This window comes from Botryllus schlosseri, chromosome 6 (assembly GCF_051294905.1).
Source record: "Botryllus schlosseri isolate E-star chromosome 6, Bs_hap1, whole genome shotgun sequence".
In the NCBI taxonomy this organism is placed as follows: Eukaryota; Metazoa; Chordata; class Ascidiacea; order Stolidobranchia; family Styelidae; genus Botryllus; species Botryllus schlosseri.
In genome coordinates this window covers 3,670,209-3,691,298 of record NC_137241.1, presented here as the reverse complement: position 1 = coordinate 3,691,298, position 21,090 = coordinate 3,670,209, and the positions used below count along the sequence as shown (strand labels likewise).

Below are 21,090 nucleotides of genomic sequence, written 5' to 3'. Positions count from 1 at the left end.
CTATATTGCGAGTCGTCGTCATGGGCATTCATGTGGTCGATCCACTTTTTCCGACATATATCGGCAATGTGGGATTTCATTTCCTTCATAGTAATTTTTCCTGAAGGTTTGGATCTCGCACGAGTGGCATCAGTGCTGCTCTTCGTGCGATTTCGTCGGCTTTTTCGTTGCCACGGATACCTTTATGGCCAGGGATCCAGGCCAAAACAATTTCGATCCCTAGTGCATGTAAATCCGATCCTAGGAGGAGGATATCGGCGATGAGTTCATTGTCCGGAGAGCAATTTCGAATCGCCACCAGACTACTCTGTCTGTCCGACAAAATAGCCACACGACTTTCAGGCGTACCATTGCGTTTGACCCATTCTAAACTGTTCCGAATGGCGTTCAATTCTGTCGAGAGGACGGATAAGTGACCGTCGAGGGTGTAGCTGTAACAGTCGTCTCTGTTCTCAACGAAGAAACATGAACCACAGCCCGATGCGTTTTTCGAGCCATCGGTGTAAATTCTGGTGCTCCCGGCATAATGCTCGTGTATGTATTCTTCGGTGATTTGTTTTGCAAAAGTGGGATGGATATCTCTGGATATTAACGTAGCTAGGCGTAAGTCTACGCCGATCTTGGGCTGTGACCATGGTGGCAACGGAGGCTGTTCGTAATTTTGGACGATTGGCTCTTCAAACATGTCCGGTCCTGTTAACATGTTGAAGGTTCGGAATAAGTCGTTGCCGGGAAAAATTTCGTGCCATGAGCCAGTTATTAAGTCTTTGTGGGGGTGGTTCACATTTGCCATTATCCTGACACGAAAGTTAAGACAGAGTTGCAAGTGTCGCAACCATATGGGAGGCTCCCCGCTCGAATGTTGCAATGCGTGTATTGGCGTACTCCTCATACCTCCGCAACAAATGCGAAGCGCTTTATTCTGAATTTTCTGTATTTTATCAATGACGTATTTTGGGGAGAGTAGGTATGCTTCGGAACCATAGTCGATTATTGATCGTATGGTAGATCTGTATAGCGTCAATAAGCTCGATTTCGAGGCGCCCCAAGATGTCCCTGATAGAAGACGTAACAGGTTCATCCGTTTACTACATCTCTCAGTCACTGCGCGAGCGTGACTCCGATAGTTCAATCGATAATCGAATAGGATTCTCAGGTACTTGAATTCCTTTACGACTGGCAAAATGGAATTGCCCAGACTAAGACGAATCGTGGGCGTAACCTAATTTTCATGGGCCGCGAGTAGTGGCCTGTGTTTCATAACGTAATCTAAGATTTTAAATGAGACAACTGTCAAACTTGCAAGACATATAGAATTCATGTCGTTCATTCATTCACGGATTGACCGGCATGCGTACAGCCAATATTTTGTCTATCGACTATACTCGGGACCTATCATCTGGAATGCATTACCACCACATATCCGTGAATTGCCTTATAATAGATTCAAAAAAGACCTACTTGATCACCTCCTGTCGTTATACTAACACTGTTGCCCTACCTCGCCCAGACATTGCTTCATTGATCATTTGCTACCATCGTTTAATTTTTTTTCTATTTACCTTTTTTAACTAAACATTTTTTACAGCCAGACTGTTCAGAGTCAAGTGTACCTGTTTGATGCTGGTGTGATCAGACTATATGACATTCACGGTCTTATCGATCATTCCTATCTAATACCGAATACTGTGCATGCATATTTTCTGTACCACCAGCACTGCCGTTTGTTATGTATTTTGGTTGGATGAAAAATAAAAGACTCTCTCTCTCTCTTGTCGTCACACTGGTGAAAATTATGCTCAACGCCCGAAGGTGATGGTCAGGCTGGAATGTTGAATCGGCTCGAGCATCGTTCAGGTTGAGATTTCAAGGGCAATTGGTGCACTCGCATTCCAAAAAACCACTCGCATGGCCTCCAAAGCTCTGTTGAGCAGTTCGAAGCTAGTTGAACTGCTCTTTATCAAATATTCTTCCGTAATATTTAAAGCGTGAAAAGCTTGTAAGATTTACGTACATCCACATTTTCTGGCATGCCCACTAGTTTCAAATCTTTTACGTCCATTTACTGATGCATTCATTTGAACAGACCAAAGAAGTTTTCCCCAAAGACTCATTTCATGAAATATGGTGGTCAGCAGCTGGGCCCGGCATGTATCTCACCAACGATTCTGGACATCTTTACCTGCAAGTCAACCCGAGCCAAGACTCATGGGGATTGTCATTCCGAGGATTAATGCCGGGCAAACCTTCCAGAAGCACCAATGGGGCCGTTTGCTGGAAACCTAAGAACGGTAATAAGTTTTACAGGTTTTCCTATGTTTCCAATTGAAGTAGGCTATAACAACTAGGAAGTATGGAAGCTATACGAACCAATGCAATATTTGTTAATTTCTCAGTCTGTAGATCAGGGCGGCCGCCCGTGGCCCACGAGAAGGTTTTGAGTGACCAGCGAGGTAATTCTCGAGATTAGTTATATTATTGACAATATATTACCCGGCTAATTAATTATGAACTTGCAGGGCTAACCAAAAATTTGATTCGGCTGACTGTCAAATTTGTGGTGTTGATGACGGAAATATCAATTCCGAAGCATTGGTGTAGCCAGGTGCCAGCCACATTTTTTTTTATAGATCTTAGTACATGACCATATAGTAGAATTTTTCGTGCCAGATTTATATGAATTGAAATTTTTCCAACGCTTCGCGCGATTCATTGTCACTCGATTTCTTGCTTGCAGTATTGGTACCGCACCAGGCAATTAAAAATACGCCCAGTTCATTGGAATGAATCCAACTATATTCGTTATTATGAGAGAACGTGTCCTTCAATCTGCGACTTCGCGTCGGCACTCACAAAAACGTCGTAGGTGACGAAACCTTTGCACAAAATGATAGACGCATGTGAGCCGAAATCTTCGATATTGATATCTACAGAGGCGACCCACAATATATGCAAAAAAAATGTTTGCGCTTGGCGAGGTTAGGAATTTTCATGGCATAGTCGTTATTGATTTTGATGCGTAGTACGATAAATCTTGTTTTCACCCTTACCTATCCGGTATACTCCCATCTGATGACCCACCGCGCATTGCATCGCAAATTCACGTGGCCCTTTGACCAATTAGGTTGGCCATTCCTGCTGCATAGATTATCGGTGGGAAATACAAATCACGTATGATGAATCGAGGCACACGATTTCGCCACCAAAACGCAAATCACGCCACGTGCACCAGGCAGCGAAGTTAAAAATCGATGACCTGACCATACATGCAGAATCAATTTTACAAGTATGGCGTCTGGCTATGCCCTCTCCCTATACCACTCAAAATATGTATGGTATGGATACCGCATACCGCAATGAAAGTTTAATGTTTATATTGAATATCATTTGACGAGAAGTATTCATTTGATTTGCACACGTTTCTGGAACTTGAACTATAAATACATATAACCAATTTGCGAGTGCCACGTCTGAAAATCCCGTCAGATGTCACAATATGTATTGATGTTCAAGTGTTGTATTCATTAAAATTACAAGCCAGCTAGTGATTCACGCTAACGAAGCGGTACTGTTATGCCATGAACACCAATAACTGAATAGCCGATAACTGTAATTACAATTACACAAAAGGTGTTTGCTTATAGCTTGCCTCAGTCAATGGTTAATTCACACTTCCGTTTTCACCTCCTTCTGTCGTATTGAGAAGGAAGGACGTAGTTTATTTTTGTCCTTGATGTTTTTTGCGGCATATACACCGACTCATGATACACATACACACGATCTGTGCATATGCATACCATGAGTGCATGATGTGCATATGCCGCTGGACAAGGAAGTGCAGATATATAGCCTTTACGGCTTTCTAAGTCATGCACCACCCTCCACGCTATCCCAGTAATGCATGAGCGCCAAGCCGCGAAGTCATCGATAACAGTGTTACTAATCAGGTCTTTGGTCTGACCCGGCCGGGGATCGAACCCACGACCTACCGATCAAGAAGCCGGGCGCTTCACCATTACGCTATCTTGTCGGTAAGAAGAAAAAGAAGGTCTGATGTGGTTTCACTAATTGCGCCATAGTCCGTGCTAATGAGCATTTCGGTCTGCAAGGATTGTGATTAGGGTTGGTGTGAATCTCTAAAAGGTTCAGGTTCGTGGGAACGCGAACCTTTTTGAAAGGTTCTGTGTGAACGCAAACGTGAACCTCATGACGTCATATTGCTAATTCCAAACCTACATTTCAGCGACGTGATATATATTAATGTACACCAGGGGCAGGCAACATACGGCCCGCGAACGGTTTCCCGTCTTAGCTGATAATGTGGCCCGCCGGCTGGTGTCTAATCGATAGCGAGAAAACCATTACCGTGAAAGCCATTACCGAGAATGGAAACCACCGAGAATGGACATTACCGAGAATGCAATGTATGTAATGCAGGCATGATATGCATATACAAGTCGTGCGCATGTGCATGACGGCTTTGCCACATTCGGTGTCGATTCTCAGATATAAATTTCTCGACAACGCCTTCTCAGTAAGTTAGATACTTGGTATTGGCCGTTCTCGGTAATGTCCATTCTCGGTAATGGTTTTCTCGGTATTGGTATAGAACCCCCGAGGCCCCAGTCTGCCGCGATTCCCCACTACTTGCTTACTACGTCAAATTTTAGGGACTTTATGTTATTATTTGCGTGTGTGCTCAGAGAGAGACTGTCAAGGTGAATGCTCGTCTAGTGTTGATTGGCCCGCAGTAGAAATGCAATATATTTCAACGAAAGATGTTATAATGCAGGAGTGCGCAAACTACGGCCTGCAACACCGTTTTGTGCGGCCCGCGAAAGCCTCAAGAAAAGTTGTGAAAATATTGATAAGAACCGCACTGAAAATCAAATTACTGTGGGTACTTGATTAAACTTTTTCCTAATATATTTCAACATGATAACGATAAGTCATATTATTACCAAAGCATTTTTCATTTTATTGATGGTGCGATAGCCCGACCTCGCGGCACATGAATTTTAAAAGGTTTCAATTGTTAAACATCACAGAAAGTGAAACGTACATGACTTAATTCGGACCACGAGTGCGATTTTAGATTGGCAACACGAGTGCTTTACTTTTAGTGCTGTACTTGGAAAACCGATTCGCGAGTGTGTTCGATAGATTCGTTCTTTGTCTGTGTAGAAGTATCTATATTTATCATATTTATTAATTGTAGAAGCGTATTTAAAGGTAACATGGTTATGATGCTGTCAGCATTGTGCGTCCTGGAGTTAAACCAAAAGTACAATCAGTTCGAAGAATCGGGACAACCGACATTCATCCTTAATTTTGACAATAAGGACTACCAGCTTATAAATTCCCGTCAATATCTCTGTCGCGTGCACGTTTTCAAATCAGTGTTTGTTTTGTTTTAAATAGATATATATTATTTCCACGTTGTCGTTCACTATGGTCAAAAAACTATATTGAACTTTAGCTTAGTAATCTAATTTTATATAGTGCGGTCCGCGAATGGATTCAAATGTTGAATGCGGCCCGCGAGATAAAAAGTTTGCCCACCCCTGTTATAATGACGTGAAAATTTTAATATATGAAAAAGGTTCACAGTGCAGAACCTACCAAGGTTCGTTTGTGTACTTGAACCTATAAATTGCCTAGGTTCACACACAGAACGCGAACGTGAAACTCACGTTCACACCATCTCTAGTTGTAATGACCTTAGTCATGACTCGACTCGAGCAGCAATTTCTCATTGACTCTCGAGTCATATTTGAAATAGAAAATGCCTCGACTATAAACTTGAGTAAACTTGTGTATTGACTCGACTTGTCCTCTAGTCACTGCTCATGGGTCGATCAAGTCATATAACTCGAAACATTCTATGTTACTTGATTCAAGTCTCGTGTATCATAACCGATACCCCAACAATGTTTAAAGAGCTTCTTGGAGGTGAAGAACTTCAACAATTGAATAGCATATTCATATTGAAATGAACTCGAATATTCCCGGCTGACACTCATCACAGGTAATCGTCAGCAACTATAGTAAAGAGTTGGAAAGGACATTATATCGGCAATCGTATCACAAAATATGACGTCAGCAGCATGAAATGAGATCTCAACTAAGAGAGTGCTCAATGTTCTATTTCGAGATGGTACACGAGCTCGTTTTGTATAAAAAGCTTGGGCTGATGTATTTTGATAAAGGTCGACTCCAAGGCACACAGCGGCCCCTCCCGATGACGCGAAATCTATCGTCTCTATAATTTTTCGCACAAGCGGGATTATCTAACAGATGTTTGTCATTGGCAGAATTTATAGCCTTTTAACGCTCAGCCTCAAGCTTGAGCTAATGAGTCAAGGGTGAGCTTTTCACCGAGCGTGATGTAAGTGTTCTGATAGTCCCAGAAACTGTCTTGTATCTGTATAAATAAACATGTTTAGAGTGAGAAAATGATCATAGTATTCGAGGCCTTGGAGTTTCAAAGAAGTGAGTTGAATCTGATTTTAACCCGTCCAGGTTAAATAAACGGAACACTATGACTTCGACTCGGACTCAACCAGTTTCTCCCTGGATTAGACTCAGATTTGACTTGGTGATGTATTGAAGATGACTCGACGTGACTCGAGTCAAAAGTATAAAAGTTAAATTCGGAACCTGATGACTTGGTTACAACCCTACGCTCAGCCAGGGCACGCTGACAGGTGTTTTGCCACATAGCATCATGGACCAGCAAGCCACTGTACTAAATGAAATTCGTCAGAGTTTGCAATATTCATGAACAGTAAATAAGTGTCACGAAATGAATCGGGATGGGGACTTGAGATTTGGAAATCGGCAATATCATAAGCTGGAAGATTGTGCATGTGCAAATATGCGATATGGTGAAGTGAACATCAGACATGGAGATATTACTGTGTCAATGTAATCGATTGTGATTACGATGACTACTGAACCGTGTCAATACGATTGCAGTTACAGATAACATGGATATAATATGGTCTTTGTTTGTTTGTTTGTTTGTTTGTTTGGTGGTATTTATGGTGTTTGTCGACTGCTATGGTCATTTACACCAGCCGGATATTCTCCATTTTTATTCCGTAACTGTCGACTTATAGCACGGTCCACTTCTAGGCTTTTTGTAAGACACCGATTACGCAGATGATATGACGAGGAGGAGCCTAGATAAACCTCCAACACTTAGGTATAGGAGTTCTGAAGTCGACCTCGGTCGAACTCGAACCAGCAACCCGTTGGTGTTGCAGCCGCGGATTATACCACTGCGCTATCTCGCCACTTATAATATGGTCTTCTGACCTTCTTCCATTTTGCACCCCTCATATTATTACAAGGGAAATGTTTTCAACATGTTTATTAATTGATTTTTGTTTCAAATGCAACCCTAGCTATATACTTGTGGATTCCGCTTATCGAGGAATAATTTTCTACTTCAGTTAGTTGCGTTACAAACTCATCTGGAGCATGTTACTGGATCGAATTGCAAGATCGCGACACCGTGGACTTCTACGAAGCGTCAGTCTTGTGTGGCGAACGCGAATCCGTACTCGCTGTGATTCCCGACGAGGAAATCTATCACGCGATCGTAGACGCTCTTGAAAATATGACTTCACACGCTGAGGTTTGGCTCGGCATGACTATAGATCCGGCGGTAAGTGGTTGCACAATATACAATAGTTTTTGCTATGCCCTTCGCCTTAAGATACATGTATATAATTAGGGATTTGAATTCCGTCTAATTTATTATCAGCACAAATCGCAGAGCTGATACAACTCGGAGGCGAGTTGGACTGAAGTAATCGCTGCGAGTAATAATTGGCTTCGAGTATTCTTAACTACTGTTACAGTCCAGACACAGTAAATCTACTGATGCATGTATCGTAGGTGAAGATCAACCAATCTAGCCGAACCCATAATGTGACCACTCGCGATTTCGGTGCATAGAGTAAGCCGCTATCAATATATAGATTAGTCCGGAGTTCATCAGAAATGGACATATACAGTTTTACTTGGATATTTGGCTTCCAGTTAGCTCATCACCACTATGCCCTGTAATGCGGCCGTAGGCTGCATGAGTAATCGAACTGCGGCCGGGAACAGCAAAAAGGTTGGCGACCCCTGGACTAGAGGCACACCACTGTGTCCCGCATCCGCAAAGTTTGGTTATATGAGCGTATGGTCTACAACGATACAACGTTATTAAATCCACGCTTACAACGTGTCTTTCAGAGTCTGAGCGTCAGTCCACCCGGATCATTTTCGAAATATTGGTGGTCCACTTCACCTTATTCGGACTCATCGCTGACCAAAATCACTCTCACCGCCAGTCACAACTGGGAATCAGCTGGAAACGGACAAGTCGTTTTCGAAGGATACAAAAACACCGATCCCGCGTACGAAACAGATGGTGTTGTATGTTGCACACCAAGAGAGTCTTGTCTCCATGCAAATCATGCAATAGAAACGACGACAGCGGGATAATTCGGCGGAAATCCGAAGCGGAGATATCCCATTGTTGCTGAGCAAATGATTCGAGTTATGATGACATATGCCAGTTTATCCAGTAGTTTCAGCTTGTAACCATTTATAATGCTTAGATAATAATATATGAGTAATATTTGAAGAATATTTTCGATTTTGAGGTTCACTTCCATAGGGTCATATTGACAGTCGAAACACTCGACCTTCGTAATGTTATTATACAATCACCCGGTCCTACATAATAATGCGGGGCACGGATGTAGTCACGAACTGCGAATATCCGACAGATTTTTTTTTTATCTATGGCCGGAGCCAGATAAGATCCAGATTCATACTTTTACTGATATAATCGGACTACCATACGGAGTAGCGCGCAGGATTTAGCCAGATCTGGAGTGGATTGTGGCCGGAGACGGATTGCATATGGAAGAAATATAGGATAAAAGTCAAACTTTTATACTCTATATCGGTACTTTTAGGGTTGATAGACACGGCTTGGCGAGTGCAACTATATTAAACAAACTGCAAATCCGTAAACTAACTATAGGGTAAGAAAGAAAAGTGTATTTCGCCGAATTTCACGCCAGCGTAGGGTCTAAATCAGCTAAATGCACTTTCAGGTATCGAATTATGTTTTGGTGCCCTTGCAACGTGTGCAAATGAGTCAAACTATAGATAACTACCACACTGCCAAGCTAGATCCTAATGCAAATTTCGGGGCTGATTTTAGGGGTTCCGGGACCATGAGCAGAATAAAATTTATATTTTCGTAATCGGTGCAGCAGCAGCTTTCCACCGATACCCGTTTATCGAATTTAGCGCTAGGCAGCGTTTGGTAAAATGGAAAGTATGACACAATCCAAATGCAGTGAGCTGTTCAGTCTCGCTGTGTCCACACCATATAGGAGACTATGGTGAAAGCTTGTCATGAGCACTACCGGGGCAAGCCCCGGCTAGGCATTTACAAACCGAAAACAGACAAGATAATTCGATTTTCGTAGAGACTTCGCTGTATATGGGCATATTTACAAGCGAAGGACAAAACGAATACGATTTTCGCCGTGATTTCGGTATATATTGATTGCTGGTCGTCTAAAATGCTAAATCATTGTTATTGAACAGAATTTTAGGTGGGACAATGCCCTAGTTGCCCTATAGGACGAGCCGCCACTGAGTCATTGTCCCATACGGCCAACATAGTGCATGGGTTTCTGATTTCGCATGGAGTAGCTCGCATCGCGGCAATTATTTGCAGATTAAAACGGCGTTTTGGCGGCATTGCTGCATTTCCCGATTTACGTTCACAAAGCATTTTCGGAGTATATCGGTGTATATATATGCCGCAAAAAGATCGAGGGCAAAATATATCACGTCCTATTTCTATTTAATGTAACGATTATTATGGGTGTCGTGCACTTTCTTATTCACAACCCACGACCTACCTATCAAGAAACCGGACGCTTCACCATTACGCTATCGTGTCGGTATTGTATATGATTAGTTCGAGGGAGTCTGCTATTAACCTCATCAAACAGTGGAATGATTACGACGGCAGAGTGGGTGAGTAGCCTACAATTGTGTATGCCTCACACTTGCATGTATCTGATATTACCTTGATTTGTGGAAATGTTTGATGCATAATCGAGTATCTGGGTGCGACATCTAGTATCTCAGTCAGTGTTATTCTGGAAGGATCTTTCCTGTGTTTCTCCAGAACTTCCGAGACTCGCAAGGACTGTCCTCTCGTGTGTTCCACACGCCGCATCTTGTGAGAGGATTTGGTCATGTACGGTCGCGATTGCAGCCGAGAGTGGTAATCGTCTAACACAGACAGAATTTGAAGTGATGCTGCGAGCGAACAATCACTTCATGGACTCTGGTACTAACAATAAAGCAGATGAAGCGTTGAGGAAGATCAACGTTTGCTGGCAGGGACCCCTCCAGAGATGATCACTGATACTCATGAGTGCTACTACTGAAGGCACATTACCTGTTATGGATGCTTCCGATTTGACTCGACATGTCTTCTCGTTACTAGAACAAATCAATGATGATTTTAGCGACCCATTATTACCAATGGGGTTGGACATTTTCAGCTATGTGGATGATGATTCAGCGCCACGCATTATAGAGTTGGTCAAATAAGCTGCAGCGCCTTGATTGGCATATGGTCGTCATTTCATCCCATATTCTGTTGTTGTTGTTGTTGTTGTTGTTCTTGTTATTATGAGTAAAAAAAACCTTGATTTGAATTTTTGCTTCCATTACTGCGGGGTTTTCCACCACATTTTGCTCATGGAGAATTCCATATACCTGGTATACCCTGAATCGCAGGTGTAGCACCAGGATATGACAGATATGCAGCACAAATTGTAACGAACAGTTCCATTGCGGTTACTGCCCCGAAAATTTCAATGACTTTACCTCGGAATCAAAAGTGCATAAATACAACAGTAGTTATATTGTGGTCCCGTGATTCGCAAAATACCGGAAACAAGAATGTTGTATTTCGGAAGTCAGAAACGGTGCATTTTGAGGTAGCTAGCAGTCGAAAATCGGCCTACGGAGCTTCGAAAAAGCGTCATTGTGCGCTTTCCGCGATCGATTTTGAAAACAGGTGTTTTAATGCGAAGTAACCTACATATTCTGCGGAGACAAATGACTATGGTATCCTGTCCACTGAATCACTACGCGAATTGCTTCCCGTGGAACAGGTTGGACTAGAAGCAATCCGTGAGCGTAAAACAGGTGTTTTAATGCGAAGTGACCTACATATTCCGCGGGGACAAATGACTATGGTATCCTGCCGAGTCCAATAAATACCTGTGGTAAATGTGATACGGGGAATCAACGTTTAACAAGCTGCATGTATAGGATTAACCATGCACGCGTTAAAATGCACGGCTCTTGCGCTAAGTAGACATGATAAATCTACAATCGCTCAACACCGAACTGACTCTGTATGACAGAATTATTACGCGTGGATATACAATCACTGTGTTAATTTTCACATCCGAAATCCAGATGATCTTATCTCAAGCGAATCCATGCGATATATTGCAATATATCGTGATGCTGTGTTGCAGAATCTTATGATGTGATTATCAGCTAATATTTCACAAGCCTAATCGTTTACACTAATCAAGGCCACCAAACAGCAGTATCAAGGGTTGAAACCATGCCACTCGATCAGTGATCCGGTTTTTTCCTGTGTCAAAATTGAGTTTCTGGATATGGTATCACCTTTGCGTCCCAACATGTCGACATGTTACAACCCAACAGATTCAATTACTGAAATATCACTTACACCGCACCTTACTCGACAAACTCAAACAATGTATGTATATGATTAAAAAAAAAGGTTGCATGAGCATAAATCACTGTAACCAGCAACCTAAATAAATCCTGGTTATATTTATGTTCCAACGACCTGTCTTTTTTATTTAACTGTAAAAGGAGTTCATATTCTGTGGGACAAATGACTCGGGTATCCTGTCTAGTCCAATTATTTACTATGGTAGTTATATCGCAAATGTAAGACGAGGATGCACCGTTTCGCAAGGCAGATGTCGGCGCTCAACACCCAACTGACTGTTTATGACAATATTACACCACGATATACAATCACTGTGTTAATTTTCCACCCCAGAATCAAGGTGATTTTATCTCAAGCTCACCTAGACATGGTAATATGTTATATTCATTAATTTTAAGTGTTTCTCGGGTGTAGTATGTCAAAGAATTCACAAAATGATTTGAAACTCAACTCAATCAGTGATCTGTTTTACCCGTGTCAAAATTGAGTATTGGAAAATGCTATCGCCATTGCATCCGAAATATCGACATCTTACGAAACCTAACAAGGCCAATTACTGACAGATCACCATGTGTTATATCCGGTTATACCTTCCCGTCTAACTTAACCGTTGTATGTACGATAAAATAAAAGTTGCGTGAGCATATAGCGTGTGGCCGGTTTTGCATGTCGCGGGTTGGATATTGCTTGAATTCTTTCGTATTATATAACGTCCCTAATGTAAAACATTCTGGGTCTACAGATTTATCACAAACACTTCCATCATCGCAAAGACGGAAAAGTAATTGATAAAATGTTCATTACATCCAACATTGTGACTTCGAGATTAACATGTTGTATATTGAGTATACGAGATGTGAATGTCTGACCAATGATAGATTGAGATATATTTTGTCGCAAGTGAATCCATGTATCATATTGTAAGCTATCGTGATACGAGCAAATTCTTTACAGATTACATATTACCCAATTTATTCGCAACACGAGATTCAACTATCCGATCAGTACTCAATTAAAATGATTTAATGTGTACCACATCTTACATTGTAGGGAAGGGTGTTATGATATGAACAAACTTTTCATAAACATCATCATTAGCACCTCGATCTGAAAAAATACAACTAGACTATATAGTATGTATGAAAAGTGGTTCGTCGGGAATTTTTCTGTTTCTCACTATCTTACCACTTTTTTTACAGAATGGCAATATGTGATTATCAAATAATATTTTACGAACTTGAGAGTTGTAATGGAGCTTAAGATAAAACAGTAATATGGTTAATGTCGAATGCACCAACTCACACAAGTCATATTATCGGTATACTTGTGACGGGAAGCTAAACAGATACTCATAGCGTCGTTATATCGTAATGTGCATCGGTTCGTATGATCACTATTCGAAGCGCGTGAGATATGACATATGGTGGCTTGATTAATGCTTGAGTCTATTCGCAGCACCATCCAACACGCTCAATGTAAAATATGGCGAGATACAGCGATTTCACAAAGTTTCATGATCACAAAACAAATTGGGATTATGCTTAAACTAGTTGGGTAAAGTTATTGCTTTATATGTTGAATTCGGAACGTCAAAGAAATCGGAATTGTACACCGTAATATGTTGAATCTGGTAATCTGGTGTTTTGTATCACTGTTCATTCGCAGTAATGGAGCCGAATATTGACACAAAATCCAAATCACCGAAAGGTATTTTTCGATTAATATGAATTTGAGTTGTGATTGAATTACTACCAATTTACCCACACATAGCTAAATTCAGCAATACACAGAAGCATCACTGAGTTTTCAACTTAGTGCGCATATCCAAAATATCACTTACTCTACTTATCAATCAACACCTAAAGCACCGACGAACGACCAACATAAATTATTAATCGCTGTGTTGTTATTTTTTCGATATCAAAAATCATATATTACAATTGTTATTTTCGATATCGCACATCATATAACACAATAGGAATTTTTTCGATATTACACTTATAATATAATTGATGTTTTTTGTGTGACGCGAGGTTGATTTTGGTCAGATCAAATTCAAGGTCCGTTTTACTCACCCCCATAATGCAAATGCTTATCACACACTACCATCTTCATATTTACAAGATACCAAAGGTACATAAAAATTCTGGTAGAAATAAATTATTAACTTGATTTTGCATACCACTGATTGATTAATACTTAATTCTGTTTCATCCTCTCTACCCAGCGTGGTAAAGTTTTAAAAAACACTTTGATCACCACGAAAGCAAATAGAAATATGTTTGCGACGTTGAACCTAGTCGGATAGACTTGAGTTATATGTAAAATGCCGAACAAGAAAGAAATCGTAATATGGACTACTCCAAAATCGGGTTAATGTGTTCTCGATCCATCGATACATACTTTTTTCCACTTTATCTACGAAAATAATTAACTTCACAAAATGCGAACCATTAAAAGAACTTGATTTCCTAACATTAATTCGATTAGTTTAGCAACTTGTTGGATCCGCCCCCGCGACGTGATTTTGAGCGGTCCGCGGACAGATACCGGTTTTGTTTGTTTTGGGTTATTCATGGTGTTTGTCGACTGCGATGGTCATTTACACCAGGCCGATATTATTCTTATTTTCCGTAACTGCCGATTTATAACACGGCCCACCTCTAGGTTTGTTAGAAACCGCTGACACGGATGTTGTGGCGAGGAGGAGCCTAGGTAAACCTCCAACACTTAAGTATAGACACTCGAAAGTCGACCTCGGTCGGACTCGAACCCGCACCCACTGGTGTTGTAGCCGCTGATTATACCACTGCGCTATCTCGCCACTGACAGATACCTATCTTGCATGACAATGTGCCCCGCGACACGAATCTGCATGGATTTGCGTGAAACATTTTCGATCATAAACATTAACAAGACGTTCCAATCTAACTTATGTTCACGTACAGTCTTTACTAAGAATTTGTGCGTCTAACATGCAGCCAGAGTTCAAAGAACTTGTCGACAACTTTGATCGACCACAGATGTCTGATTGACTTCAACAGCTATTGAAGTACATTACGTTAATAATTTTATTGACTAGTGTTTTGGTGTCTTAACACTAACATTAAATACGATTCCTTTCTGCTATCGGTGGACAAATACGCGATTAATGTATCAATTCAGGAATCCGGCCCATACAGTAAATCGTTTTCTCATATCCACCCCGAAGACTGTATAAGTTACCCTATGGTTGTTATAACAACCTGGATATGTTCGAAAATAGCACATACAATTATACCTTTAATTAGTCGAGAGGTCTAATAGTGAATTCCCAAACCGAAACCGGACTTCGACCATTTACCCATTGTTTTTACTACAGTCCTTAAAATAGGGCCGCTAGACCCACGTAATTTTTTTAAAGGGACGCCGGAGAGAAAAGGTTAAGAACCACTGATCTATACCTAAAGCACAGGCAAACGAATGACTTAAATTATAGCTTGTTAGGTTTTTAGTTTCGTGATGTCGTCGGTAATTAATACAATTCATGTTTTTGTATGACATGGAATTAATTCGGATCGAGGTGAGCGCGTTGGAAATGACTTTCATACAAAACACGCTCAATGTATTCGAGTGTGGTCAATGCATACTTCATGTATTCGGATTCATTTCGAAAAGGTTAAACATTCAACTGCGACAGATACGAATTGTCATACTCAACTGATTTTTATACCAAGTAGTTATTTAGGTCACAACAACGAAGGTACAGAATAATGTATGTCTCTCTAAATAGTCGAGTATACTATATATTACAATATTGCAAAACCGTTGCTTGGTTGGTTATAAAGCTACTCCGCATACCTTTCTCCATTCGCGTTTGTCAGCTGCCTTGTTCCCATATGAATAATATGTTCACTCTCCTGTTAAATAAAATCAACACTCTGCGTAAGACACACAAATCTTGCCACTCACAATAATAGTTCATACTAACGACAACTAATACGCGACTCGGTGAGTTGAAAACACTGTAGCCTATACCAGAACCTGTGATCCAACAACATTTAGTTATCGCAATATTAAATTTCCATGGGAGTATTTTGAAGCATGATTTTTGTGTGGATAAACGGAATACCGACAACCATGATATACGCCTACACGAAAAATGTGGTGTTTCAGGTTCAGCACGACGGATAACATTCATGTACATGGTCCTAAAATTATCATTTTACACTAACGTCGGTTCGCGATAAATCGTACAACAGTATTTAGTACAGTATTATGTTGTTTTAATTGAACTGGTGAACAACGTGAAAGTGTTTCTTGAGCGTCAAGTCCGTATGTGGATTAAAGCATACATCAAAGCGTCACAGTCACAGCCTAATTTAAACCACGAATGTATTACCTTTATTTTATCGCAAGCTTTCACGATGTTAAATATTTAATTTTCTTCACCAACCTCGAAAAGCATAAGTCCAATCTATCATTTTCATCGAACACTGGAACCGATATTCTGATTTTGTTGAACAGCTACAGTTAATTATTATTTTTATTGGTATCATTACGACACCAATATCATCGAGACCTGTTTATGATTTTAGTGTGTATGGCATACCCAGGAACCGTATTAAAACTGTGTCGATTCGACAGAATGCATAAAGAGTTGAGATATTTCGATTCTATTTACATGTGGTATTCTATGGATTTTCGTAGAACGAGGTATACAACGCGATTTCCTAAAAGGCCCATCTCTTTTGCGTTGCTTTAGACCGAACGCGTAATATACACATTTGCATTTGGATAATGATCTTGTTTCATCACATGAACAATATGTTCAGTGTTCACCCACGCGATAAAGCAAATCAGTGCTCTGCATAAGACGTGCAAATCTGTCTCAAACTCATAATAGTTATACTAACGGCAACTGTAGTCGGCAATATATTGCAGATTTTGATGTGATCAGCAGACCAATAAAAATCGCGCATAGCACTCACATTCTGCGCAATAATTGGCTTCAGGTGTTTATAGGTATTTCATTATGATGGAAGCGCGTGAACCTAATTTTTAGTCGTGATTGGTAGTGACCGAGCGGTAAAATATGGTTGTGTGTAATCTGTGTGTGCGTGCGTGTGTGTGTGTGTGTACGACGGTGAATCTAGACTCTACGATATCACGCCGTGCTTCACTTGTTAGGATTAATGCTTAGCATTTTCGAGACACAATACGATTGATTTTATAATCAGTGATAAACGAAAACCAATGAATAATGTATAACTTCAACTACACGTCGATACACCGTCAATACAAAATGTTACAATGTGTATGATTCTACAAATCCCCCCCCCCTCCCGTGCTCCACTGTGGTTCAGTTCACTCATACAAGTACTTGAAGAAGATGTTACGTGTGTAGTTGTGGTGTGAAAACTGTGTGTAAATAAAGTTTGATGGATGCTTCCTCGTTCTGGAAATATTTTGATTCTATCATCATGTATGCTAGAAGTCACCGACATTAGTACGAAATACTTGAAGTTGTACAATTGTTTTACAGTTGATAGTTTACTGTCTGTCATAATTAGACGATATGGTTGCACCTGAAACGATAACCGCATTTCCACTAACAGTCTTGTTAAATGGTTATTCGATAAAATATATACCATAGAGGCTATCGATACAGTGAACAGCACAAGAGCGATATATTCACAGTCAAATATGGGAACCATGAACAATAATGAACCCCGATTTTCGTTGAATATTCACAACACCGACAAATCGATATATATGTTTACCACTGACATCGACTAAACAATTGTCATCCCAATGCACAGTTCGAATGGTAGGCTCATCTGGCGTGAAATCCAAATCAAATAACACCAAGGTGTGCTTTCTTGACTTCAGGATCTGTACAGAGGCATCATGCCTGTGTTTTAGCACTACTGTGTGAGGCCAGAGAAAACGGTGTACGGAATAACGTATTGTCATGACCCCGTTGATATGATTAACTCACTCGATAGAGGTTTGGTAATGACTTGTTTCGAAATGTAGCTGGATGAACTAGACCAAAACTTTTGATGACAGGTTTTATAGTTGTTTTATGTGTGAAATTCCGAGACAGCGCTCTCTTGCGGCGTTAACGACTGACCTATCAATCTCGCTTCCCATGACATGACGCCATATTTCTTGTCGCTTTCTTTTTCTATACTATCTTCTTTACTTTCATTCAGTGTGCATGCCTCCTCTATACATCACCTAGGCCAAGGTGGGTGTCCGATTCCATAGGCAACTCCTAGTCGATTCGAGATATCTTCCTTTCTTTTCATTGTATCGCATTTTTGTGGTGTATTGAACTGATAAAATTGCTAATAAACCAATGATGATGATAATGAACGCGATATCAGTCTTCATCTCGCAGAAACACCCCTACCTGAATTACAGTATCGGTGTTGTGAATGTTCAACGAAAATCGGGGTTCATTATTGTTCATGGTTCCCATATTTGACTGTGAATATATCGCTCTTGTGCTGTTCACTGTATCGATAGCCTCTATGGTATATATTTTATCGAATAACCATTTAACAAGACTGTTAGTGGAAATGCGGTTATCGTTTCAGGTGCAACCATATCGTCTAATTATGACAGACAGTAAACTATCAACTGTAAAACAATTGTACAACTTCAAGTATTTCGTACTAATGTCGGTGACTTCTAGCATACATGATGATAGAATCAAAATATTTCCAGAACGAGGAAGCATCCATCAAACTTTATTTACACACAGTTTTCACACCACAACTACACACGTAACATCTTCTTCAAGTACTTGTATGAGTGAACTGAACCACAGTGGAGCACGGGAGGGGGGGGGGGATTTGTAGAATCATACACATTGTAACATTTTGTATTGACGGTGTATCGACGTGTAGTTGAAGTTATACATTATTCATTGGTTTTCGTTTATCACTGATTATAAAATCAATCGTATTGTGTCTCGAAAATGCTAAGCATTAATCCTAACAAGTGAAGCACGGCGTGATATCGTAGAGTCTAGATTCACCGTCGTACACACACACACACACGCACGCACACACAGATTACACACAACCATATTTTACCGCTCGGTCACTACCAATCACGACTAAAAATTAGGTTCACGCGCTTCCATCATAATGAAATACCTATAAACACCTGAAGCCAATTATTGCGCAGAATGTGAGTGCTATGCGCGATTTTTATTGGTCTGCTGATCACATCAAAATCTGCAATATATTGCCGACTACAGTTGCCGTTAGTATAACTATTATGAGTTTGAGACAGATTTGCACGTCTTATGCAGAGCACTGATTTGCTTTATCGCGTGGGTGAACACTGAACATATTGTTCATGTGATGAAACAAGATCATTATCCAAATGCAAATGTGTATATTACGCGTTCGGTCTAAAGCAACGCAAAAGAGATGGGCCTTTTAGGAAATCGCGTTGTATACCTCGTTCTACGAAAATCCATAGAATACCACATGTAAATAGAATCGAAATATCTCAACTCTTTATGCATTCTGTCGAATCGACACAGTTTTAATACGGTTCCTGGGTATGCCATACACACTAAAATCATAAACAGGTCTCGATGATATTGGTGTCGTAATGATACCAATAAAAATAATAATTAACTGTAGCTGTTCAACAAAATCAGAATATCGGTTCCAGTGTTCGATGAAAATGATAGATTGGACTTATGCTTTTCGAGGTTGGTGAAGAAAATTAAATATTTAACATCGTGAAAGCTTGCGATAAAATAAAGGTAATACATTCGTGGTTTAAATTAGGCTGTGACTGTGACGCTTTGATGTATGCTTTAATCCACATACGGACTTGACGCTCAAGAAACACTTTCACGTTGTTCACCAGTTCAATTAAAACAACATAATACTGTACTAAATACTGTTGTACGATTTATCGCGAACCGACGTTAGTGTAAAATGATAATTTTAGGACCATGTACATGAATGTTATCCGTCGTGCTGAACCTGAAACACCACATTTTTCGTGTAGGCGTATATCATGGTTGTCGGTATTCCGTTTATCCACACAAAAATCATGCTTCAAAATACTCCCATGGAAATTTAATATTGCGATAACTAAATGTTGTTGGATCACAGGTTCTGGTATAGGCTACAGTGTTTTCAACTCACCGAGTCGCGTATTAGTTGTCGTTAGTATGAACTATTATTGTGAGTGGCAAGATTTGTGTGTCTTACGCAGAGTGTTGATTTTATTTAACAGGAGAGTGAACATATTATTCATATGGGAACAAGGCAGCTGACAAACGCGAATGGAGAAAGGTATGCGGAGTAGCTTTATAACCAACCAAGCAACGGTTTTGCAATATTGTAATATATAGTATACTCGACTATTTAGAGAGACATACATTATTCTGTACCTTCGTTGTTGTGACCTAAATAACTACTTGGTATAAAAATCAGTTGAGTATGACAATTCGTATCTGTCGCAGTTGAATGTTTAACCTTTTCGAAATGAATCCGAATACATGAAGTATGCATTGACCACACTCGAATACATTGAGCGTGTTTTGTATGAAAGTCATTTCCAACGCGCTTACCTCGATCCGAATTAATTCCATGTCATACAAAAACATGAATTGTATTAATTACCGACGACATCACGAAACTAAAAACCTAACAAGCTATAATTTAAGTCATTCGTTTGCCTGTGCTTTAGGTATAGATCAGTGGTTCTTAACCTTTTCTCTCCGGCGTCCCTTTAAAAAAATTACGTGGGTCTAGCGGCCCTATTTTAAGGACTGTAGTAAAAACAATGGGTAAATGGTCGAAGTCCGGTTTCGGTTTGGGAATTCACTATTAGACCTCTCGACTAATTAAAGGTATAATTGTATGTGCTATTTTCGAACATATCCAGGTTGTTATAACAACCATAGGGTAACTTATACAGTCTTCGGGGTGGATATGAGAAAACGATTTACTGTATGGGCCGGATTCCTGAATTGATACATTAATCGCGTATTTGTCCACCGATAGCAGAAAGGAATCGTATTTAATGTTAGTGTTAAGACACCAAAACACTAGTCAATAAAATTATTAACGTAATGTACTTCAATAGCTGTTGAAGTCAATCAGACATCTGTGGTCGATCAAAGTTGTCGACAAGTTCTTTGAACTCTGGCTGCATGTTAGACGCACAAATTCTTAGTAAAGACTGTACGTGAACATAAGTTAGATTGGAACGTCTTGTTAATGTTTATGATCGAAAATGTTTCACGCAAA

At 40.2% G+C, this 21,090-nt stretch overlaps 1 protein-coding gene across 1 annotated transcript in view; it reads left to right on the top strand.

Moving 5' to 3' along the window:
* Positions 1 to 8,649, top strand: part of LOC145440922 (uncharacterized) — a 34,413-nt gene extending 25,764 nt beyond the window's left edge. Inside the window, exons 12-14 of the mRNA XM_080318697.1 lie at positions 2,087 to 2,291; positions 7,458 to 7,672; positions 8,251 to 8,649. Coding sequence (XP_080174823.1) covers positions 2,087 to 2,291; positions 7,458 to 7,672; positions 8,251 to 8,502 — 672 coding nt within the window. The 3' untranslated portion in view covers positions 8,503 to 8,649. The remainder of the gene's footprint in view (positions 1 to 2,086; positions 2,292 to 7,457; positions 7,673 to 8,250) is intronic.
* The last annotated feature ends 12,441 nt before the right edge of the window (positions 8,650 to 21,090 follow it).